Source organism: Mycteria americana, chromosome 1 (genome assembly GCF_035582795.1).
Source record: "Mycteria americana isolate JAX WOST 10 ecotype Jacksonville Zoo and Gardens chromosome 1, USCA_MyAme_1.0, whole genome shotgun sequence".
Classification (NCBI taxonomy): Eukaryota; Metazoa; Chordata; class Aves; order Ciconiiformes; family Ciconiidae; genus Mycteria; species Mycteria americana.
This window is the reverse complement of record NC_134365.1, coordinates 61,253,380-61,278,316: the sequence shown is the minus strand read 5'-3', so window position 1 is coordinate 61,278,316 and position 24,937 is coordinate 61,253,380. Positions and strand designations below refer to the sequence as shown.

General features: G+C 38.2%; 1 protein-coding gene across 2 annotated transcripts in view; it reads left to right on the top strand.

Moving 5' to 3' along the window:
• The window catches only part of RIC8B (RIC8 guanine nucleotide exchange factor B), a 39,323-nt gene extending 18,098 nt beyond the window's left edge, over positions 1–21,225 (top strand). For both annotated transcript variants that reach the window (XM_075501926.1, XM_075501933.1), the window contains exons 4-10: positions 1,528–1,622; positions 6,288–6,441; positions 6,782–6,877; positions 9,436–9,580; positions 9,734–9,878; positions 12,140–12,259; positions 20,104–21,225. In XM_075501926.1, the coding sequence (XP_075358041.1) occupies positions 1,528–1,622; positions 6,288–6,441; positions 6,782–6,877; positions 9,436–9,580; positions 9,734–9,878; positions 12,140–12,259; positions 20,104–20,215 (867 nt within the window). In that variant the 3' untranslated portion in view covers positions 20,216–21,225. The remainder of the gene's footprint in view (positions 1–1,527; positions 1,623–6,287; positions 6,442–6,781; positions 6,878–9,435; positions 9,581–9,733; positions 9,879–12,139; positions 12,260–20,103) is intronic.
• Positions 21,226–24,937: the final 3,712 nt, after the last annotated feature.

The window sequence follows — 24,937 nt, the reverse complement described above, 5'->3', positions numbered from 1 at the left end:
AATAATGTCAGGTGTTAAGTTGGAAAATGAAGCTGTATTACACATTCACCTCTTGAGAAGTAAGCTCTTGAAATCTGGATCTTGAAGTTGGTATGTTCTTACAAAACACTGGGAATCTTGAGAGATGAAAAGCCCAGTTTACCGCAGAAAGGCGGGCAGGAGTGGCACGCAGTTGTGGCGTTATCTGATGAGTTTTCGTGTGACCGCTGTCTGTGGAATGAGGGGGGGTTTGTCCCACAAAACTTTTCGTCCCTGAAGAGCCCAAGCATGCAGCTGTCAGGAAAATTTCCTTCAGATTGGAGGAAATCCTAGTGTTAGTAACCTTTTCTCCGTTTTTGGGTTGGTTTTTTTTTTTTTTGATTTTTAAGTTTAAGACATTCTGGGGCAGGAGAAGCTTATATTGTGTTTTGAGATAAGGCTTATGTAATAATTCTTTACTAAAAGTTTCTAAAAGCAAGGAACCTTTAAACTGAAGAGCTCTTTAGTAGTTGTAAACTGTTAGCCAGATACGTTAGGTGACATTCTGCTTAGCAAGTATCCCTGTGGAAATATTAATGATCTGTAAGAAGAGTAAACAGCATGTTAATTAAGTGGGCTGAAGATGCAGAATTTGAAGAGATTACAAACAGTAGATGGGATGGAAAATAAAAGGAGAGCAGAGAGGTTAGGCATGTGGGTAGAAAACTAAATGAGATCCGTCCTGAGGGGGAGAGAACCATTTGAAACACCAGTATTTAATGGCTGGAGATGGTTTCAAAGTAGCAAAGCCAGGCAAGAGCCGCAGGTGGTACAGTTGGCAGATTTGGATGCTGATGTTACAAAAGATGCATTGGGGCGCTTTGTGCTAGGTCAAACACACCAGAACATATGATGGATGCCAAGAAGAGCTAATGAAAAAGGACGAGGACAATGATACACACAGTTAAATGATTGCAGTTACTGGTGTACTTTTGTGTGGCTGCCGTCTGGTGGGAGATTGGAAGGGGGAATTGCTCAGAGAGAGCAAAAGTAGGGCAAATAAGGTTGCTGAGAGTAGAGAAGTTATTAACGAAATGGAGAAAAGATATCAAGGGAACAGAAGCAAGTGAATTAGAAAAAGAAACAGCCTGGGTGGGGGAATGAAACTGTTGGCAGCAAAAGGTCTAAATGAGGAGGAGGCAAATTAAATGAAGAACATATGTAATCCAAATGGATGAAGAGGCAGCCGGGTGTAAATACAGGAAGGAAGATAGTAGTGGTATGGAATTGAGCGAATGCTTGTAATGGGGTTTTCTGGTAGTGAAGGCTCATTTAAAGGGAAAAAAGTCCCCACCGACTTTTACAAGGCCTAGTTAAAAGGCCAGCATATGACAGTTAGTTGCGTTAAGCATTCAGTGAACTCTAAGGTACAGTCCTTTTATTGATAGGGATGGATGTTGTGATCTAATAGGTATTTTCCATCTTTAATTTTTATTATTCTAGTGACCTGAAACCCCCACTTGCAATCTTCAAAATGAAAAAATATCTTCATAATTTATATTTATATAGACTGAATCTCATCAATTTCGTTACATGGCTGCCATCCTTCGACACTGCTTATTAACCACGGGCCCTACTGAAGACAAAACTGAAGAGTTGCACAGGTTGGTAGAATTGCAGAACCAATCTATTTTAAAAGGTTATTTATTTTTTTAAAAATAGGAAAAAAACTACTTTGCCTAAAATCTAAAGTCGAAATCTGAGAAACAATGAAAACTATTAATTTTGAGTAAAATATTATTAATCTTTTTTATGAAAGCTGTTTGCCTGAAATATTGTTTAAGCATGTCCACTATTCCAGAGAGAAAGTGGCTGGCAAGATTGTTATTTTTGATCAATAATAATGAAACTGACCTTTTTGAAATCTTTTTGTGTGTGTGTGTGTGTAACTGAGGAGGAAAATACATATGGAAGTTCTAGGGGTAGTACAAATAGAAGTGGAATGCAACTTCTGTTGTTTTGCGCAGAAGCTGATGGAAAAACTGCACTTTGAAATTTTTGTATGTAACTTTTGCAATTCTGATGGATTGGGATGGAAGTAACAAGTTGATATTTTATCTCCAATAGTTCTAGACTGCTTTATTAAAAGTACAAATATCAGTTCCCTGGTAAAAATCTTTATTTTTTTTTTTCAAAGATGAGTGAATCATCTTGCAGTTTTAGGTGCATTGTTTTTTTTCCCTCAGTCCTGCACCCAACTGTTTGTTATGTATTTGCAGCCAATAATTCAATCAAAATTCAGAGTATTTTTAGTGAGGTGGTGGTTCTCTGTTCAGTGTTACTGTTTTTTTTCCGTGGCATGCTTATTTTTATGCAAGTAGGTCAGCTGTTCATAGGGCCTGACAGTACAGTAGCTTCAAACACTATCCCATGTTATCTCTCAGCAATGAAAGTTAGTGTTGCCATTTTCTTCTTCAGAGATGTCTGTATATCTAAGTGTAGGATCTTTTGAAGATCTTCTGAACCATCAGTCTCCAGGAAGAAGGATATAGCTTTTCACACCCAGCAATCTTGAAAGTGTTAAATGAACTTGATTAAAATCTTGGAAAGCTCTTGGACATCAACAGTCTTAGTGGGTGAACACTAAAAATCCTACATCAGAGCCCTTCTCAGTTGGTGCAGACTAGTTTGGAATAATTTAGGATACCGCTGCAGTAGTTGCCATGACTAAAGTTAGTGCTGAGTATGTCCTAAAAGGCAGTCAGTGTTTTCTCTTTGGTGCTGCTTATGGTGGATGTTTTGTGCTCTCATCTTTCTTTAAGTGAGGGACTGGTGGGAATAAGTTCCCCCCTGCTGATAAAATTGAACAGATTTGGATAAATTCAACAACTACAAGAAGACAGAGATCGGCCTTTAGCATTTAAGCTTGTACATAGTCAGCAAGACTGCCTGATATTCTGGTGAATTATTATACAGCTGATGCTCTTCCCATGAAAACATGTTCTGTTTCCTTGTCCAGGAATCTGACTAGTCTAATCACCCTGTAAAATATATCACCCTGTAAAATTTAATTATCTTGTGCTATTGCAAAAGGATGCATGTTATGCAGGTCCTTTTGGTTTTAGCTTTTGCAAACACTTGCAGATGAGATCCAAAAAGGGCATTACATATAGAAGTAGGCAGCTGTGGAGAATATGTAGTATTGGTGTGATTTCTGTCCTTGCTTTTTTCAGTCAGAAGGGATATTTTGTGTAGAGATGCTGCCTACATGGACTTTATGGAGACACCAAGTCAAGGCAAGGATTCTCCATAATTCTGAGAGGGGGAAGCAGAAAAGAAATGAGGACAGTTATCACTGCCTTGTGTCACTTCAGTTGTTTCCCCTTCTCCATCAGACTCCGTATAGCACCGCATCAGTCTTTCTGTTATGCTGGGGAAACAACTTTCTCCGTGTGTTAGCTAACTGTAGCTAGTTTGTTTAGCTCAAGTTGATAGAAGAAAGAATGCAAGTATAGTATTGCTGCATGTAGTATTTGATCATGATTTATGTCATACTGGGTTTTTTTTTTTAACATGCTAGAAGAGCACTGCACAGGTTTTGACTTTTGTGATTCAAATATTTCAGCCCGTTTGCAGAACCTGAGTTTTGTCTTTGAATGCTACAGGATGCAATAAAAGCTGAGTAATTTAATTTGCTTTTGCACCAAGATGATTCATCACAAGGCAGCTCTGGAATAGAAAAGGTATAGTCAGAATTAATGCCCCTGCAAATCCTCAGAGGGATCAGGGGCCTGGATCAGAGGGCCCCACTTCAGTCCCCTGATGTATTTGGTTAAGCAAAACTTTCATTCCTGATAGGAGCTTCAATAATGAATGAGTAAACTTGTGTTAGCAGTCTATAGCTAACATAGCATAGCTAAAAAAATTAGGCTGTGTTGTCGTTTGGGCTGTTCAGTATGCTGGACTCCGACCATGCAGTCTTTATTGCAAGAGATGAGGTGTGAGTCAGAGAGCAGAGTGCAACTTCTCGCTCTGGTTTCCACCTGGAGCCTATCAGTAAGGCAGTTACAAAAATAATGTTGAAAATGGAATAAAATATAAGCAGTGTTGAATGCAGAATAAACTTTATGAAGCATCAGGGAGGCATAAGTATATTTCTTAGAATTGCTGATCACTTGCACTTCTCTAAGTTTGTAAATCTGCAGAATGTAAGGCTTAAATGAAGGGTTTGGGTAGCCTGTTAAAGCACATTGTATGAATGCTTGTGCTCTGAATGTGTAAGTTGAGGATTTATTTTATGTGAGCATCAGGTGTTGGATACATGCCCTGAGCTGTGATTGTCAGTGTGACTCTATTTCTAATAAATAAGCAGAAGTTACCTATAAAAATATCTTAACTAATTTAGTACCTGGTATTGTTGTCATTATTGTGGTTCTGTCATGTCATTACTTAACGGTTGAATATGAACAGCTTAAAGCACCACATATTAAGAGTGAGTGCCATTTTTGCCCACTAACTAGGTTTTAATCAAGGCATTCAGCAGCTCTAAATAGGCCTTTGCTTCTGAATTTGCATATCAGGAGGGGGCTGGGAGCATGAGTGGGTGGATGTCATGTCCCAGTGATTAATGATCTCTAGGAAGCTGAAAAGGGGAGAGTAATATACGCAGTATTTCTACCCCCTGGAGTAGGAATGCAAACACTATTGTGCGGATCTGTGCATAGTCACTGACTTCCTGGTAGCTGGAGAATTTCATACACTCCTCTACCACAAATAAAACTGTCAGTGGAGTGACAAAGATCAGAAAGCCAGGCTTCATTTATTGAAAAGAATAGCTCAGACACAGTGATCCAGAAAATTAATTTTGTAGGTGTTTGGGAACTTGGTTGTTTAATAAGAAACTGGTAAAAAGAGAACTTCTGATGAAAGGCATGAAGCCACCAAATATTTGTTGAATTTCAGTCTGTTTTGTTTCTGACTATTCCTGAATTATTGGAGAGGAATAACTTCCATGATATAACAGACATATCTTAAACAGGAATTAGAAGCAAAACAAAGAGAACAAGCTTTCCAAAAAGTAGAAGTTGTCTGAATTTCAATTGCTAAAAGAGCAAAAGGGAGATGGCACAACGTGGAACAGCCACCCAGTCTGATCAGACCAAAACCAGCACATTTGTTAGAAATCCCATTATGTTTGATTGCCATGATTTGCTTTCTCTTTTACTAATTCTTTGTTAGAATTGTATTAATAACATGAAAACTGAGGGCAGCTTCTAAGTAGATATTATTAAAAGTGTTAAATGAAGTTGTTTGAAAAGTTTTCTCTATTCTTGGAACACTCTGCCAATCCTTGAAACATCGGTGTGCATGGTTTTGTTGATAGCTTTGAGGTCTGCATATGTAAGCCTAAGTAGTTCCGCAGTATTTCTCAATATATCCATTTATAAGTTTAGTTGGGCATCAGCAAGTAAATAATGACAGAATTCCAATTTTTGCAGCATCTGTGTAATTTAGCCCCATATTCAGGAAGAGTACAAACGCAAGTCTGTGTCATGAGAACAGGATAGATAGCAAACTCAAGGGATGTGTACCATACAAGAAACCCTTGCAAAGTAAGTTCCATCTTACTCCATTAAAGAGGAGGGAGGGACCCTGTGGTCTAATTTAAATCACTTAATGGATATTTGGGAAGCGCTCCTCTTTGTGCTTTGTAGAATGCAAAGACTGCCAGTTACTGAAAGGTAGTGCTTGGTAAATAAACCTGAATCTTTTTTTAATGTGTTAAAAGCATTCTGTATTTCCTATACACTACAAGCTAAGTAAAAGTGAAAATATTTCAGGGGACCTGAGAAATTGCCACCACCGTTATAGGGGAAGGACATGTTTTCTATGGTGTACTTTGCCACATTAATGATAGTAATATGGATGTGTTGTAAAACGTTTTAAGTTTCAAGGAGGAAAAAACTGACTGCTGCAAATCAATGTGAGAGTTCCCCCTGCTGTCCTGCAAGATCAGCTGCTGTAATACACTGCTGGAAGCTGTGCCTTATCTATGGGATAGGATACTGTGGGGGCTGGAAGTAATAATGCACTGCTGCAGTATAGCTTTTGGAGCTTTTGTCTTTCTTTTTCCTTGTTTGTTCCAAGAGCCAGCACTCAGGCGATAATGCATGCCACCTTCTTTAAAACCCAGAGAGTAGAAAATAAAGCATTGTTTGAGTTGCAGGCCCTCTTTTTGGTTGCAGTTGTACAAACAGTTTATGGTGAGTTGTACTCTGTTTTTAATTCTTTCTTCCAAATGAATAATGAATTTTTGAAATCTGTTTCAGCAATGCAATCAACCTCTTAAGCAATGTTCCCGTATCTTGCTTGGATGTTCTTATTAGTCCATCATCCCAAGAGGAAACAGATATAAAATACAATGGTATGAATATGGGAGCAATTCAAATTTTACTGGATTTCATGGAGAAGAGAATAGACAAGGTATGGGCTGCAAAGATTCTTCACAGAAGGGGCCTCTTTCATTAAAGCAAAAAGTGCACATATGTAAAGCTTCTTACAAACCTTTCAGACAGTATTTAGCACACATACGGATGTCCTTACTTCTAGATTGGGAAACACCTCAAAACTGAGAACAAATTCCTGTGAATATCTGAAGCATACTTGCTTGTGTGTGTGTGAGGAAGAACATTTGGGTCTTTGTTTGTATCTATGTAAAGTTCACGTTTTGGCTGTCATATAGGACTTTACTGAAGGGTTCATAGGATTTGAAAAGGGAAATTTGCTTTTAAAAATGTTTTATTTGTATTTGGTTTTATTTTAGGGAAGCAGCTATAGAGAAGGTCTGACTCCAGTTCTCAGTTTATTAACTGAATGCTGCCGAACTCATAGGAATATCAGGAAGTTTATCAAAGCTCAGGTAAGTAAAATATTCATCAAAATTTGAATATGAAGCTAATGATAAACTTTCTGAGGTTTGTACATCGGTGCAAGACACTGATACTTTAAAAGTATGAATGGTTTGATATTAAACTACCCACAAAGTTTTCAGCAGTATTTTTTTTCTGTTAGGTCTCTGACAGCTGTCAGCTATAGAAATAATTTTTCAGTCATGTAAATCAATAGATATTATGGCCTAAGTACCACGATACATTTTGTAGAGCTGTTAAATAATAACATTAGGGGTATTGTAAAGCTGTGTTAATGTGGGTCACCATGGATCATGTGACACAGGGGCAAAGAAGTCAGTGAGGTCTGTCCCCTTACATTCAGCATATAAAAAAAATTCAGTGCAGTTAATAAAACTTTGCAAAGCTGTGTGGTAGCCAGTAAGGCTACAGGTGTTTTGATGGGTTCTGCTTGAGCTTTAGTTTGACCTCAGCAGGCAGGAGTCATTGGAATTGAAACTTGTGTACCAGTGTGTATCAGCTGTTCTGTCAGTAAAATTCTGTCCCTGAACAGGCACACTTCATCACTTGGTCTCTTAAAAGAGCTGTTGAATACACTGCAGACTGTGGGTAGGCTTTTTACAGGAAAAAGCATTTCCATGCCATGGTTAAAGATCTAAAGGATCTCTATGGCTTGGTGGTTGGGTGTGGTGTTTTCTGTTTGTTCTCCTGCTTTTCCTGAAGTCAAGTGGAGAAAAGTTAAAAGATGAGCAAGGGAGAGACAGCTGAAACCAGCTGAGAAATGTTCTTTTCCTAAGCTGCAGTGATTTTCAGGTTGCATCCTAGATGCCACTCCCAGATCAAAGCTGCGCCTGAATTCATAAATGGAGTTTATCATGGAAAAGAGCATATTTTGCATATATTTTCTGCCTCTTTCATCTGTACCGGAAAAGTGGTTTTGAGGAATTTAAGAAACTTGTTCTTGGTGTTTATTGTTTTTGTTCACAGCAGTTCTTTCTTAGGATACTCTTCTAATCTGTTAAGTAAAAAAAAAAAAAAAAAAAGAAGTTAGAAAATGAAGTTGTCTGCATGTTTTTACGACATCTCGGCATCTAGATGTCAGGATATAATTGCATGCTGTCTCTTACCACAGGACCACTGCCTCATATAGTGCACAGAATGGATGGATGCTGGTAGCTGCATGACTGGATGTTTGATATTTTGAATTATCCTCATTGTTAAGTGTTGGTTTTAGGTTTTATTTATTGTGCACTATTCAAATTCTGATCTGAAGACAGAATGATTAATTTCCTTATGGACTGTCCTATGGCACTCATCACTGTATTAGTATTAGAGTATTCTAAATCTATTAATTCACTCTTACAACACTCTGTAAAATGGCAGTCATGGTACTATCCCCATTGGGGAAAATAAGCAGGGACAAAGTAAAATGTTTTTGCTAATTGTTTGAATACTTAGTTTGAGAAAGTCGGGGTCTGTTATTTTCAAAGTAGTCAATACTGTAGCCTTCATTTGTTTAAGTACCAGTTCCCAATGAGTCCGATTTCAGTAGTAATTGTGTGGTAATTTTGCACAGAACATGACATTTTTACATGAGACACCTAGAAGACAAAGGACTTGGAATTTCTTATGACAATTAGTGACATCTTTGGTTTCATTCCCTAGTAAAACATTGAAGTCCATAATTCTTACAAGAATTCTTAATTCTTACTGTAAGAATTTCATAATTATGAAATTAAATATTTCATATTACAGCCCAGATATGTTTGCAGATCATATCATATCCTGTGAATGTGAAAAAATTAATGTAGGTTTTGAGTGTGAATGCATATGCACAAGGAGGCGGAAGTTAGCTTGCAAAACCAGCCATATTTCAGGCACTTCTTGCCGTTCTTGAGGGCTGAAGTTAAGAATATTAATGACATTTAATGAGAAATTTAATGAGAAAATAGTGTGTTTGAGGAAATGTTAAATAGTGTTTTCTCCAAAATATTTTTGAAACTTAGCTTCAGCTTTTAACAGAGCGTTTTCTGGGAGAAATACGTATTTCCTTTATACATGTAGAGCCAATTTTTGAAATTCATGGTAGTAGAACTTGCAATGTGACTTATTTTCCTGCTCTTTCACTATAAGTATATTCATTGTTCTGTATAAATTGCACATCATGTTAATATTGTAAGTTTCCTTAAGCTGGTATTTTTAGTGCTTTTGCCAGATATTTTGAGCAAAATAGAAGAAACAAAGAACATGAGGTTACTGCTGCTTGTTAACCAACTATTTTGGGATGCTCATTTGTGCTCTTAAACTCCTAATAGTTGTCTTTTTTTTAAAGTCTATGTTTGGGACAGAGTAATCCTCTGCCCAGGATGGCAGGCCAGAAGGCCTGAGTATGTTAAGAAGCAAGAGTCATTACTAGTGTACATAAGCATAGCTGGGTTGATTTTATTCCTTTTTTTGAAGGAGCAGAGCTTACAGTATTTTCTTGGCCTGTTGACTGTGTACATTTCTGCAAGGATTGGATAGGTATTGCATGCATTCTATGCTCTTTTTCCTTTTTTTATGCTACTAGGTATTGCCTCCATTAAGAGATGTATCAAATCGTCCAGAAGTTGGCACAACAGTGAGAAACAAGCTTGTGCGCCTTATGACGCATGTTGACCTTGGAGTAAAGCAAATTGCAGCAGAATTTCTTTTTGTTCTTTGTAAAGAGAGAGGTAAAAATTACTACTTCTTCGCCCTTTTATATGAGGTCTTGCTGTAATTAGTGTATTTGCCTCTTGCTGTAACTCTCAATTCTTTTAACACTATGCTGGTTTTTGTTTTGTAGCTGAATATAACTGAATAATTTTCTGTCTTGCTCTTTGCAGTTGACAGCTTGTTAAAATATACAGGCTATGGTAACGCGGCAGGATTGCTGGCAGCAAGGGGCCTATTAGCAGGAGGAAGAGGAGATCATTGGTACTCAGATGATGAAGATACGGATACAGAAGAATACAAATCTGCAAAGCCGAAGTATAGTATTGTTTTCAATTCTGCATATCCTGTTGCAATTTAGATGTTTTGACATATTTTTTTTGTTTCACCTTTTCCAGAGAGGCCAGTTTTAAAATTACATGTGCTTATGTTAACTACTGTCTCCTGTTGACTTCATGGTCTAATTATTGAGAAAGCAGCCTCTAATAGTGACTATCATATAGTCGGATGGCTGCAAAAAAAAAAAATCACTATTTTAACTTCAGCAAGGGGAACTATGTAAAAATGAAAACTTGTCAAAAAGAAATAAGGAACAAAAATGAGAAATGTTTGTGGGTGGTCTAGGAGCAGTTTCAAGATGCATATTAGAGATTCAGAGGACATGTGTGTTCTCCATTTAAATGGATACTTAAAAAGCTGGAATTGTTAAACAAGAGTAAAGGAGGCTATCGGAGATGATACTGTAAAAGAGTAACAAAACAGGCCAAAAAGGTTTTGAAGGCAGCTTACTGGAGGCATTAAGAATAAAGAGAACCTTCTTCACAGGTTCATCAAAAGCTGGAAGCCTGCAGTATGTATATGGTCATTAGATGGTTGAGATGCAAATAGGCAGAGAAAGGGGGCAAGTCCATAGCAAAAAAGCTAAAGAAATTCTTTGCATCATTGTAACTATGAGGAAGTTTGAGGGAGTTCCCAGGTGGGACCCTTTCTTTACAGACTATGAGTCTGAATAACTGTTTAAAATTCAAGTGTGAAAAGAGATTTTTGAACAAATTGAGCAAATTTTAGAAAGAAAATACAGTAACAAACTTAGCAAGCATGGCTTTTGCCCCAGATTTTCCAGGAACTCACATGAAACTGCCAAACTACTAACTATTGTTTGTGGGGTCTATCTCTGTAATAGAGGAAAAAAAAGGTGTCAAATGTGGCTTAAGGTTTTAAGCGGGACTTTGTAAAAAAAGGAACAAACCAGTAGGTCTAGTTTCAGTCAGTCAGGTTGCCTGGTACTAACATTTTCCTAAAGAATCAAGTGAGTCACATGGGTAAATATGGAAGGAGCAAAATATCTTCTGTAGAAGTCACACCTCAGGAATCCAATATATTTGTTTGAAGGATTCAGTGATCATATAGAAGCTCTGTCTGTTGATTTTTATTAATTGTAATTGATTTGGTGTTCAAGGTTTCAGTTTGTCATGTTACATCTATGATTTGATGCCATTTTAAGTAGGTTCTGAAATTGTTGATAGTGGGCATCTAAAGCATGTTGTTTTTCCGCTTTACTCTGTTTTCCTTGAATTACACAGACATGATTAGGTATATGATGGGGGGTTGTAGCTCATTGAAAGATTCTTATTAAGGAACGCGAATGAAAGACAGGATTAAATGTAGGAGAAGTTACAGGAATTACATTGCTTCTATGCTAAGAAAAGAACTCTAAAACAGGAGGTTCCTTTTTTATTTCTGCACTTCAGGATATTTTTTTTCTTGCTCTTCTGTCTCTACTCTTCTTTCAAAAGCCTAACATTCAGTTATATGCATATGACATCTATTTAGTTATAAAAGCTGACACTGAAATGAAACATTCAAGGCAATTGTCAGTTGCTTTATGCATCTGATTTTCTCTGTTGCTGTTAAATGTTTGTGATTAAACTGCTTGAAAAGGTAATTTGCCCTGAAAAGTATTTGTTAAAACTACTTATCTGTTTTTGTTACTTACCATTTCTGTATCGCCATTCACTTGTTTTAACAGTGAAAATAACTGGCATTGTAAATTCTCAAAGTAACCTTAATTCGGTTTGAGCAAAAGTCATCATGGAAAGTGAATAGTAAACTAAATCAATGGTTCTTCATGAATAAGAAAATGTAACTGGAACCGGTCTATATTTTTAAAATTAAGCCTGTAGAGAATTAGTTGCAAACATCTATCTGTCATTCTGTTTCCCATCTATGTCGTTATTACTAATGACGTTGTCATTATTACCATCATTATTCCCCTGCTTTCAAACTGCTTGTGTAGGGGTTATAACATAACAAGTACTAGTGGAATGTGCATTTCTGAGTAGCTAACAAGAAATTAATACAGTGAATCAATAAGATAATGTCATGATTCATGGGAAGAGGCTACAAAAAAGGTGTAAATATGAACGTTGGATATTTATAGTAAAAACTTTCATGTGCAGTTCAGACAGTGTTAGTCTTGGTTTCTGTTAGTGTGCTCTTCTTTCCTCCTATCAAGAAGATAGACAATTTACATACATATTTCTATACAAATGCAAACTGTATTGTTTTTGCACTTCCAGCATTAACCTTATCACTGGTCACTTAGAAGAACCAATGCCCAATCCGATGGATGAAATGACAGAAGAACAAAAAGAACATGAAGCTATGAAGCTTGTCAACATGTTTGATAAACTTTCCAGGTATTGCATTATAGCTGCTTTTGAGGGAGGCAGCTCATATCCTGGCTCTTTACTAAGGTCTAGTGCTTCAAAATAGTGCTATAATCAACTTCTTTGCAGGATTAGGACCACTTTAACTGCAGAGAAAAATGTTTAGCACTTCAAAGAAAAGAGAGGAAACCTCTTTTGGAGAGGATTGGACAGAATCAGGAAGATCTGGTGGTGAGGGGACCTGCCTCCTAAATGGATAGGCTGATAATAATGAAAATAATTTCTCTTTTTAAAGTATGGGACACAATGCAAGCCCAAGGCAAGTGTACTCATTTTCCCCAAGTCAATGAGCAGCATCTCATGGTAACTACTTATGTCTGCTGCTTATATGAAGAACAAATACAGTGTGAAAATAGTTGTCACCAGAAGCAATAGATTATATAATAGAGCAATTAAAAGGGAATTTACAATTAAGAATTATTGTGGATTTATTAGAATGTGTGAACTGGATTACAAACAAGCCTTTATAATTTCTTTTAAATGACTGAGATAATGCCATAAAAGAAAATAGTACTTAATGTGACATAAAGGTGTACGTTATTGATAAAGAAAGTTGATTTTTATTTTATAACTTTCTGCATACAAAAAGGGAACAGGTCTGTGCTGTTAGCTTTAGCTTTTTTTCTCTTTGACTCAATATGCCTAGAATTTGCTGGTTTTTCTTCCTCCGTACTTGTAGCCATATTAGAGTGATTGCTTGTAGTTTGTTTTCTGTGTAAGCAAAGTTTTACATTCTTGAGGAACACTTAATGTAATACTAATTTACCATTGAACTGAGCTGTAGGAATTTAGGTGAATATATAAGTGGATCATTCTTCAAACATGGGAAAACTCAGCAGCTAGAAGTGTGTTTGCATTTTGTGAGAGTCTGTAGGTATTCAAATAACAAGATCTATTGAGAGAAATTCAGCAAACCAAGTATTTTGACGTCTCTATTAAAGATTAGGAATACAGCAAAAGATATGGGAGAATCTGGATTTTATATTAGCTGATAAAAGATTGAATTATAAGCAGGAGCAAAAGCAGGGAAGCAGCTCGGAACAACTGATCTGGGACTATCCGTGAAGTAATTGGATACTTTTTCAGATTATTTGCATGGAAAGCAAGTGTAGTATGTTACAACCTTTTTAATAAAGAGAAGAAAATGCAATGCACATGTAATCTTAATTGAACTAGCATGTAAAATTGAATGATTACTATGTAAGCTAGAGAATTAAGATGCTGAGCGTTAGGCATACCACAATAAAATGACTAAATGGTCTAAAACTTCTTTAAAAGGAAGATTGAGACCAGAGATAAGCTAGGGCTGAAGACAAGTCACTTGCTATCACTATAGCAGTTACACAAAAAGTCCAAATGGCGTTACTGTAGCATAAGAGCCTTTTCAGTTTGGAGGATTGGGGACACCTGCTGCGCTGCCTGCTACAAACGGACAATAATTAAGCAGCTGGTGCCCTGTGTCTCTACTTATCCTCTTGGCCAGTAGCATTACTTTTACCTTGGGCTTTCTGTGTCAGTTACATCCACCTGCAGTTTCTTCTATAGTACTTCGGCTGCAAACTCTTCAGGGCCTGGACTCTTTTTGTTGTAAGGTTTTTGTTTGTTTGTTTTTTAGTATAGTGGTTACTGTGGGACAGTGTTGTTGATGTGACCCCTTTAGGTGCTGTGATAACATGAATAAAATCACTTGACTGTTCTTCCAACCCTTTTTGTTTTACTGAAAATTGGGGGGGGGGAATGCTGGCAGGAAGGAAAAAGAAAGTAAGACTTGATTTTGGGAGGCTGTGGGATGTTTTTAATGAATGTAATTGAGTGCAATTGTGGGTTTTGCAGATGTTAAATAAAATGGGAAGCTGCCAGTCTTGTGTACAAGAAGAAAGAGTTAGTAACATGCTGATAGTAGTGGGAGTCCCTCCAAGTTTTTGGAATTGAACACTTCTGCCTCCAGCTTGAGCCCTTTAGTGCTGCGAGTTTTCAGAGGCTTAAATCTACCAGTGGAATGCACTTTTTTTTCCTTGGTTTGCAACCTACAAATTTAAACTGGAGGTTGCTTTGATAGGAGTCTTCAGTTGATTCTGGGTTTTGAATCTTGCTTCGAGGCAGACTGCTAGTGGCAGGTTTCCTACTTCTGCTGGTCTTTGTTGTTGTCACCGTAGGAGGGGACATATACTGTGAACTAAGCAGTTTCAGTTTGGTGCAGTGCTTTGCTTCTAAGAGGGGAGGAAGTTGGACAGGGAACCAACAGCTCCTTCTTGTAATCTTGAACGAGTTTATGTAACTTTATCTGTGTAACTTGAACAAGAGCTTAGAGTGAACTTGTGTGATGTACAGCAAAACTGGTTTGCTTAGTACACTTGTATTGTCCCAGTAATGGAAGCTAAGCTTTAAAGAGCTAGCACGCTTTTACTGGAGAAGGGTATGAAAAAAAAAACCAGTTGAAGGACTGACAATCTTGCTTCCCTTCCTGACTGATGAGGGTAATCAGGCCAGTCTGTCACTGGGGTGTTCTAGATTTGGCTTTGACTGGCTCTGTATCATTTTTGAAAAGTTACTTGATGACGGATTGAACTCAGAAAACGAATTTGCAGAACAGTACTACTTCATTGAAAAGTTATATCCTTCATTAATGGCTGCTGTTTACGCTGTACGCTTTGTACAGGTTTATTGAAACTATAAATAATTAAGTCGCATTTTCTCCCTTGTTCCATAAGATGCCAGTGGATTTTTGCTCTTCAGGTTTCTCTTTATTTTCAGCATTGGCACTGAAGAATTGAAACTGCTTTGAGGTGATGTAAAACTGATCCATGCTTTTGGTCATTTCAGGTCTTACTTCCAAAGTTTTTCTGTTCTGTTAGGTTGTTGGTGTTTAGGCCTGTTCATGGGGTAATTGACCATCGACAAGGCTAAATTAAAATTAATCACCCAGTTTTGTTTTATCAAAATTTCTGGAGGAAAGCTGAATATTGTTTGTGAACTCATTTTCCCTGCCCCAATATTTTAACATAGGCTTGGGTTCTACAAAATCTTCTACAGAAATTAGTATTTTGCTCATATTTGACTGGATGAGATTACTTTTTAAAATCATTAAATATATATATATAGATAAATTGTAAGTGTAAATGAAGATGAAAAATCTTGATTACTGCAGCTTTTGGGAGAGGTAGATGTTACTTAGGTAGTTTGCTGGATGCCTGAACTTGGCCCTGAAGTAACTCTATGGGCTTTGCCTGCAGTAAGGGTCAATACTAACTTGTTGATTGATTGAGAATTGTTTGGTGACTGTAAATCAGTGTCCTCTGTATGTGATGCACATCTTTGAGCTTTGAAAAACTCCCCAAATCTGCAAAAAGATTTAACTCAACCTTTCATTTTTGCAAAATATCGTTAGCCACTTTTAATCAGCGTTGTATGATATTCTGTCTGTTTGTATCATAGATTATTGGAAATACTCAGTGTTAATTAAAATGTCTGGAAAAAATGCTAACATTTTTTCTATTATAAATGGTAGGTAGAATTGTATATTAATTGACTAATTTAAAATGTCAGGATGCTTTTTCCAAGCCAACCTTGTATTAATAGCAAGAATCCTTTTGCTGATGAAATGGTCTCCAATTATCACAGCTTGGGTTTTGTTGTGCATTGAACAGAAGTCAACAAAACGAGTATGTAAGAGAACCTGTCTAAATAAGCAACCATACTCATTAAAAACACGAAATTAATCATAGGATGAATGAAGAAGGCAATGTTACGTAGAGTTTTTTTTCCTCCCCTTTCTAATCATAGAACAAAGTAATGTTACATGAAAGCATCGGAACTATTATGTGGTACTCAATTATAAGGAGGTGAATAGGTCCCTAACGTGCCATTTTATCAAAGGAGCAGACTGGTGTTTACATGATGGCTGTTTCATTACAGACACCGTCATTAATTCCATGTGTCAATACTGCCCTATAGCACATAGAGCAGACAAGAAAGAGTTACCCTTCAAAACAAGGGAATGATTTTTGAGTCGTTATCAAGCTAATGGCAAGCAGGAAGCTAGAACTTGTATAGATATATTTGAAGGGACTCTTGGGAGATCTGGAAGTGGAAGAAGAGAATGCATTTTACCAACTGTTTAATTATGGTGTGTTTCTAAGTACACTTGAATAGAATGCTTTGTTTGCATTAGAAAAATGAATGTTGCAATAAGGTGTATTTGAGTATATGGGAGGTCACATAAGGATGTTCAAATAAGTATAAATATGCACATTTGTGTACTTGTATATATCTTCATGGATACAGAAGTATTCCCGCTGCCACCTACTGGGCTGAGGCAATCTCTTCTGCTCTATAGATGTACCATAAACATCCAGTTTCTGGATAGTGAACTGTCTTCTGAGGCTGTATGTGCCTGTTTCTGGTGCTTCCCACCTTGTATCTCACCTTAAACAGTAAGCACATGCTCAGCTAGCCCACATTGTCAAAGCTCAGTTGAGGTCCCTAAGTAGCCAGTCCTAAATGGGCAAATTGCTGAGGCAGGCAGAGCTGAGACCATTCATACCAGGTAAGGATCAGCTCTGTGGGCTCTTGTACGGTACTAAAGTTAGCTGAGTGATGCCTCTTCCAATCCGACCCAAAATTCTGTTATTTAGCAGATAGTTGTTCCAAACTTCTGAAGCTAGCTTTGTAGGCAGCCCAGATCTTTTAATCTGTCTCCCTCTGTATTTTTCCTCTTTGAAAAACAGGAGTAAGCTTGTGTAGTGTTCAGAGCTTGCAGTCAAGTCTTCACTGGTGAAAGGATGCCATGTTTTACACCATTTTAGGACTAGATTATGGTTAGGAAAAAAATAGGCTGATCCCTGCTTCTCCTCCTACCTCTTCTTTTGGTGGCCTAGAATATTTCTGTGTTCATACAATTCAGTTTTACTGCGTAGCATTTGTCTGAGGAAGGATGTATGGAATTCGGCCTCCTAATACAGAGAAAGAACAGCAAACTTGTAACAACCATCATTCATCCTGTTCAAGGACTTGCAAAGCAGGAAGCTCATGCAGGAGCAGAAAGGTAATTGATAAACATCCTTGTTATTCTATGAAATGCGAGATCAGCCTAGCTCATGGTTAAAGCCTAGAGAGGAGGAAATGCATTGTAAACGAACCTCAAATGCAATACAGCAGACATCATAATGCTGCACTTTGAAATGAGTACAGCAAGCTGGGAAACAGGCTTCTGAGCATCACAAAAGAAGATACAAATGCACTTCAGTGACTCAGACTTCTACATTACATTGTCATGCAAAACTTGGTGCATTTATCCCCAAAAGACCCCCACAAAAACCACAGACCAAGACTTGTGCATATGGATGTGTCTTGTCTATTGCATCTGGTGTTCAGTGTCTCCGCAGATGACTCGCCAGGAGAGAAAAAATTTCTATCAAGTTCTGGAGTGTGTGTAGCAGGATGTAAAAGTGAAGCATGAAAGGGAAATTGCAGAGAAAGAGCTATTTCTTTATAATTGACAAATTATGAGATAGGACTTCTTGACAATATTTACAGATATCTTCTAAGTATCCGTATGTGAGGAGAGGGAGGTCCCCACATACGGGGACCTTGGGACCTTGTTTTCCTGTGTTTCTCTTTCCCTTTTCTTGAACTGTTTCTTCATACTTTACTAGCCATTATAATTTATTTATTACCAATAATAAATTGTAAATGACTAGCAAATGATGTGACTCAATGACTTCTGGCTGCAATGTTAAATGTTGCATCCTAAGAGTGTGCATTGTGGTTTTTAAAACAAAAATCTAGGATCATCTCAGCTTAGAGGGCAAGCAAAGGTGATTTTGTTCTTTGTGGCTATGTTTTTATTTTTAGGACTTAAAAAATATGAGCAAGGATTTACTCTTCAGGTTATTCTTCTCCAAAAATAAATGTATTAGATCACTACTGAGGCTTGAACTTGAGTAAGTGGCACTGAAGAATTGTTGCAAGATTGATTACAGATTTCAAAGGACACTTGTTTTGTATTACAGTGTTTAAAGTTTAAAAGCCAAAAAGGCCTTAGATGTATAGGGGCTTTTCCTGTGAAAAAAGTCTTCGCTATTAGACACAACTCGAAAGCACTCCAGCTTTGCCTTTCGGGACCCCTACAGCAGGCAGGGAGGGTTCTGGTCCTGTTTGGACACTAGATGTGCAGTTTTCATTTTTTGAGCCCTTTTGGATCTGGTTTCGAGTATTGTTTTGATCTCTTCTCACACACATCTCCAGCAGATACTTGAAAACTTAAGGGTGCTCTCATTTGGGCAGAATCTGCATACTATAGATTGCATTGCCTGAATGGAGAGGACTTGCTGTCAGTCCTCAAGTATGGCAAGCTATCTCCAGTCCATTTAAAGATGGATCCTACTGTTACACACACGCACAGGCAGAGTCCGGCCTGTGCTCTTTGAGTATGGTCATTACAAACCTCCTTCCCTGGCCCCCAGCTTCCCACCCAGACCTGGTTAGCCAAACCACAGCAGTTTCTCCAGGTCCAGTTTCTTATGTGTTGAAATGCTGCAGGCAGTGGGATTCTGGAGCTTTTCACTGTCGTATCTGATTGCCACATCTGTGCAAATGGCTGCACTGCTCTTGCTGGTCTCTGTTCTTCCTGAGCAAAGAAGGCTCTTGGAGACTTAATTTAACTGCTGCTTGACTGTACAATATCTAGCATAGGCATGGCGTGTAATTCAGATGTTACCTTTCTTGCCGTTCCTATGGTTGTGTTAAGGTTCGATTGCCAGCTGTGTACAAGCAATTTTTGTCCCTTTTTTCAGCCAAGGTAGTAGTGCAGACCAGGCAGAGAGGTGGTGAAATGCCTTTGCTTCCCCCTTGAGTGATGGAGTTTTATTGTCTGTGGCTCGGGAGGGTGGTATATGTGTGTTAAATCAGCAGTTTTACTGGGCTGCCTTTCAAGCGAGGGGTAAATTGACATCAAGCCTCCGCTCCTTTATTTAAGGTGATTCTTGAATATTTAGAGGTATTCTCCATTTTTTTTTTCAGCAGAAAATCAAAATGTTATGTTTGCCCTTACAGCTTTTGCCATAATCCACATATAAATGAGGTGATAAAAAGTAAGGATTAAATAAATCTTTGCTAATACTTTTTGATTGGCTTAATCAATAATTAATCATCTCTTAGATGAGGCTGTAGCTTGTGGAGTAGATATAATTGGATTAGGTGCTGAGAGGCCTTTGGAGCTTTGAAGAGATTAAAATGGCTGTCAATCCTGTAATTAAACTGCCACAAACAAAAGCAATAGTATTAGAATCAGTCAGCTTTTTTTAAATGAATCAACAAGTACTTACACACCCCTAGTAGTGGTGTAGGCAGAGTCTGTTCTCATTAACTGAGTTATTTCCTTCAACAAGATGAATATGTATCAAATCATTGTTTTAATTGCCTGGGCATATATTGGCCAGAATGGCAGGTGAAATTTTAGGAAGAAATGGCTGTCAGAGAACTCTTAGAAGAAAAGCTAGTTTGTGTATCTAAAACAGTGGACCTGCTCCTTGTCTTGAGCCTATTAGGCACTGACTTTTCATGGTGTCTTTAATTGGCTAAGTAGGTTTGGCCTACATGAATGAAGTCTTTATCTGTCCTGCTCTTCCCCTCCCACCTATTTTGGAAGGTTTTTTTGTTCCTCTTTCTTCAAAACAGAGGGCTTTAGCAGAAATAACTTCCTTTTAAAGGCTCATTATGTACTAAAGCATATACTGTATGTGACTGTATTATACACATGTGAATTGATATGTGTGCATATGCTAATATATATTCTTTTTTTAAATCTCTTACAGAGATGAGCTTATAAAACCAATGGGAGTGCGGCCGGATGGTACAATGGCTCCTTTGGAAGAAGCAGTCAGCCAGTACCATACCAACAAGCAAGACAGTTCAGATTCAGACTAAAGCATCACCTGCTTCACTCTCAATTCTCCTCTAATCCACACTTTTCCTTAGAGCCACAACATCTTTTATCTAGACATTTTATCCTCACATTAACCAGCATCACTTTAACTGTTCTGTTATTGGGATATTTAAATGAAGGGTCCTGTGGTGTAACCTCTGAATTTTTATTATGTCTGTTTAAAGAACATATCAGTTTATTAGTTTATGATCTTCATTAATTTAAAACTAAATGTATTTCAAAGGGATAAAAAGTGAAAGCCCACGGTGTAAAATAAAATACAAACACTTCAATTTTCCAGAATCCTGTTTTCTGAACTCTGTAGGTTTTCCCATTCTTGATATTTTTTTTTTTTGTATTGTCTTGCCAGTCTCTCCCTTTATATAATTGTAAAGAAGCGTGTTTGCTTAATGGCATTAGGAGCAGAGGGTGTTTAAACTTAGAAGTCTGACTGACCTCATGAAGCTGCTTTAACTGGCATTCAGCAGTGATTTCAGAGCTACCCTTTTTAAAATGTCATTGGATTTCTTACTGCTACACACTTCTGTGGTTAAGCTGCTGCTTAAGATTTTACCAATGTATCAGTCCCTGACTGCTGCTAAAATTGCCTTTAAATTGGGAACAAGATGATGTATGTTGTATGTCCTCCCTCCCTCCCCTCCCCTGTTAAGACCACACGAATATACCCTACCCCCCCCCCGCCTTTGGTTAAGTAAAAACATCCCTATTCAAAACAGCATTCAAGTATGTACACTTAAATGTTGCCATGAATGGGAGTGGACTAAAGTGAAGTGCATGTGCAAGTGTTTTACTGAATTAGGGCCTACTTTTGGAGATTAACGGGTATGCCTCACTTGAAGGGAAGTCAAACTAATCAACAAAGAAATATTTCCTTTTAGGGAGAACTTAGGAAGCGATGGGATAGAGAATGGGAAGGTGGGAAGGAGAAGAAAGTGTCACTTTCAACTCTGTACTCTTTAAAAAGAAAGATTAAAGTTTTAGGCGTGCTGCACTGCTGTTGTTGCCTTTGCCTGCTTGGTTGCTTTCTCTGTGTGTTTCTCCCAGCATGAATTACATGAAGAATATTCCAAGTCCTAGTTTGTAATTCCTTTTTTTTTTTGCTCAGAAGCATACACATGCCATTCCTTGTGAACCTTTCAGAGGTTGGTGAATGTTCTCCAGTTTGTTTCCTATGACTTGACACTGGTTCCCTGAACTAAGGAAGTTGGTGTTCAAAGACCTTGTAAAGGGAGGACTTGGTATGAAATCATGCTGTGGTTTCCCATGTGAGGAGCTTCCACAGATCTCCTTGGTCTTCCAAAACGATTAAAAAGGAATAATGCACTGCTGTCCTCTCAGCAGTAAATTTGTTTTCCCAAAGGGTACTGCCCAGCCACATAGCAATGCCCTTTTTAGAAAAAAAAAGAAAAAAACCCCACAAACAAACAGGGGAACTTAGGGACATTAATTCTATACATTTCTGTAAGCAGGGACCTTTCTGAATGTTAAAATCATCAATGTTTTGGGTTATGACTTGACTTGGGCTACATTGCTGCATCCACATGGAGCATCACAATTTCCATAGGGGGAAAAGGAAGCCAGCTACCGTTCCCACACACCAACAGCTAAAGCAAAACCCCTCAATGTCTGGGTAATACTGTAATCATACCTATTATGTGTGAATCCAAAAGGGGGAGGGAGAAGTTGTTCAGGAGCCAAAAACATGCTTAGCTGCATCTAAGCTGGGTCTCAAAAATGTAATTCTGGGTTTAGCATCATCCACTGACTACTCTGAGCCCAGCACAGGCAAGTATTAAGTGCACTGCAGGTGCAAAGAATTTATGAACCCTCCCTGAGGAGCAAAACATGACTAACTCTGTTAATGAGGAATTGAGTCCTGTCTTGCTATCAGCTGAGGCTGTTTCTTGGGGCTGGAGAAGCAGTTGTTTCAGTAATAGGCCTCTATATGGGTTGCTATAGTACAGAGTGATGAGTACAGAGCATGAAAAAGAGCAAAATCTCAATTTGTGGCTTTACAAGTTGTAGGATATGCTCCTACAACTAGCTGGCTAAAGAGATACTGTTTTTTAATAAAAAATAATGGCTCCAGGGACCTCGTTACAAATGGTATAGCATGGGGCTTTTGTGGTCTGGCTCCTGCCAATTGCAACAGGGCAACAACAGTCGCAAGAAACAGTTCTTCTCTTTAGTTTATCTTGGAAAATACATGCTCGTAGTAGGTTTTACAGCCATGAGATGCTGCTTCAATTAAAAAGAAAAAAATGAAGACCAAGCATAGCAGGTTCTGCCTGAATCCTCTAGCTCAAGAGTGATTTTCATAATTGGGTTGCCTGTAGTGGGAGTGCAGGTTGATCTAGTTAAATTACTAACTTCCACTAGTGCGGTATCCCAAAGCATCTCTTGTTCCAAGATGATCATTTGTGGAAGGGGTGCTGCAAGATTTTTGGCTTATCTTTGAAATGTAACGTAGGTTCCTCCTTAGCTGCGCTGCCTGGAAAATCTTGGGACAAAGTTCCTCCAACACAACAGTGCATCTGCTTCCTTGTGTGCTGTATGACGTTTGCTTTCTCTTCGAAGTAACCATGCATGTGTTAAGATCTCTCTTGGATTGGGAGTCTGGAGAAAAGTAAAGTGAGTATTTGGTGGTTAAAAAAAAAAAAAAAAAAAAAAAAAAACAAACCAACCAACCAAAACAAAACAAAACAAACACCTCCCTGGAATTCGTTGTTTACTGTGAAATGAGGATTTGCTCCCAAGTTTTTCAAAGCTGAACCTCCAAAAGTGGAGGCTTGGGCAACTGAACCTTATTTAAACCAGCAAACTGGTCAGCGAGCCTGAGCAGTTTGGGGAATGCTCTCTCCTTCCTCCCCAACAGAGCACAGAAGTGCCGCATCTGCATTTGAACGAGTGTCCGAAGTTCCTGTTCAGACGTCACCATGAGAATCTGCTGCAATCTGCAACATTTTAATACCTGCTAGTCCGAAGCCTGGAGAGCAATGAAAGGTTTGCTGCCTCTGCCAGCAGTAGCTCTTATAGAGTTATTATATATGTATTTGACTAATACATTACATTCCACATGGTATGAGCTATTCTGTAGTATATGAAATAACGGTATTTGATTATATAAAGACATGCTTGCATTTTTCCTCCAAAACATTTGAGTATAGTTGACACAGAAAATACTGTAATTGGAAAAAGGATCTCTTCTGAGTAAAATGTCAATGGATTTTCTGGTGGTGACTGTAAAGGTGTTAGCCAGCGGGTTTCAGAGACGTGTACCTTTCATTCCCAAAAAGCCTTACACAGTCAGTCCCAAATACAAAAACTTGTGTTTCAATCTTTATTTTGGCATCCACAGTCCAAAGTAACACAGCTCTCATTAAAGCTCGTTAATGATTTGGAAGCTCTGCTTTTCTTTGTTTCCCATTAGAGTTATGAAACAAAAGATGATGGGAAATTGCTGAAATTTGTCAGAATACTTTGTTCTTTTGCAAAATAGCTCAGACGTATTTGTTTAAATGTTCATGAAAACTTCCTGGCAGGTATTCTCCAATGCTAATTAAAACTTTATGTGCCCCAAAAGTGGTTTTCAGGAAAAAGGGACGTTTACAATCCATTGAAAATGTTGTTGTGAGAAAATTACCAGAACTTTAAAGAAACTTGCCAAAGAGGAAAACCACATTAGCTTCGATGTTTTGAACATACAACATTACTGTATATTGCATGTGGCCAAAATAGATTTTTCACCCTATATCTGGACTTTTTCCAAGTACCTGAAAATCTGCAATGGCTTAAAAAAAATAAAAAAGAAAAAAAAAAGAGAACAACTGGGCAATAGCGTATTTCTCTTACAGTTCTTCAGGCAATAATTTTCCTCTACCTGGGTGAAATACTGGTTGTCAAAGGTGACTTTAAGGAAGAGATTATTACAATGAAGCTGTCGTATTAGTTGGTTGCCAAGCATCCTAGTCCGAAAGAGGAAAGTAAACCCCGACGTATACAAGGTCCCAAATCTCCTGAAGGAGCATTCCACAACATTGTCCTTCATCTTATTACCACAAAACAGCTAATAAAATCCTGTGCTTTAATAAGGCTGGCTGTAAAAAGACTGTTCCACTGTTCAAACAGTTGAGAGCCAGACTTTGCTGGTCTTTGATGAGCAGCAAGTTAAACAGCTGCCCAGGTCAGATTCTTTTCTAGCCACGCATGGAAAAATGATGATTTAGAGGTAGTACAAAGATGTAGCTCACTTTCAGGCAAAAAAAAAAAAAAAAAAAAAAAGAGCGCACAATTTAATCTGGCACATGAAAATCTTTGTTGCGTTAACATCTTAGTTACTTGGATGGCTCTGGCTCTTAAGAAAAGTGATAGGGAACATTTCCCGGTTTCTTCGTGCAAAAACTTTTGCTCATCCTGAAGTTGGTTCTCTCCAAAATCCATGTTCTCACGCTGGTGATGCAATATTTAGACCAGGAATTTTGGGGGGAAGTGATGTTCTTTTAGCTTTGCCATGTATCCTCCAGCTGGGTGTGCATGGGAATGCGGAAGCGGCTCTAGCGCAGGCAGCTCAGCGCTGGCTGAAGAGGAGGCAGAAGAGCCTGGAAAGTCATGCCGTCACTCCTTCCTGACCGCTGCTGCCCGCCAGCTGCCTGCGGGTGACCTGAGGCCCTGCCTGGCGGAGGTGGGACCTGGGAGGCCACCCT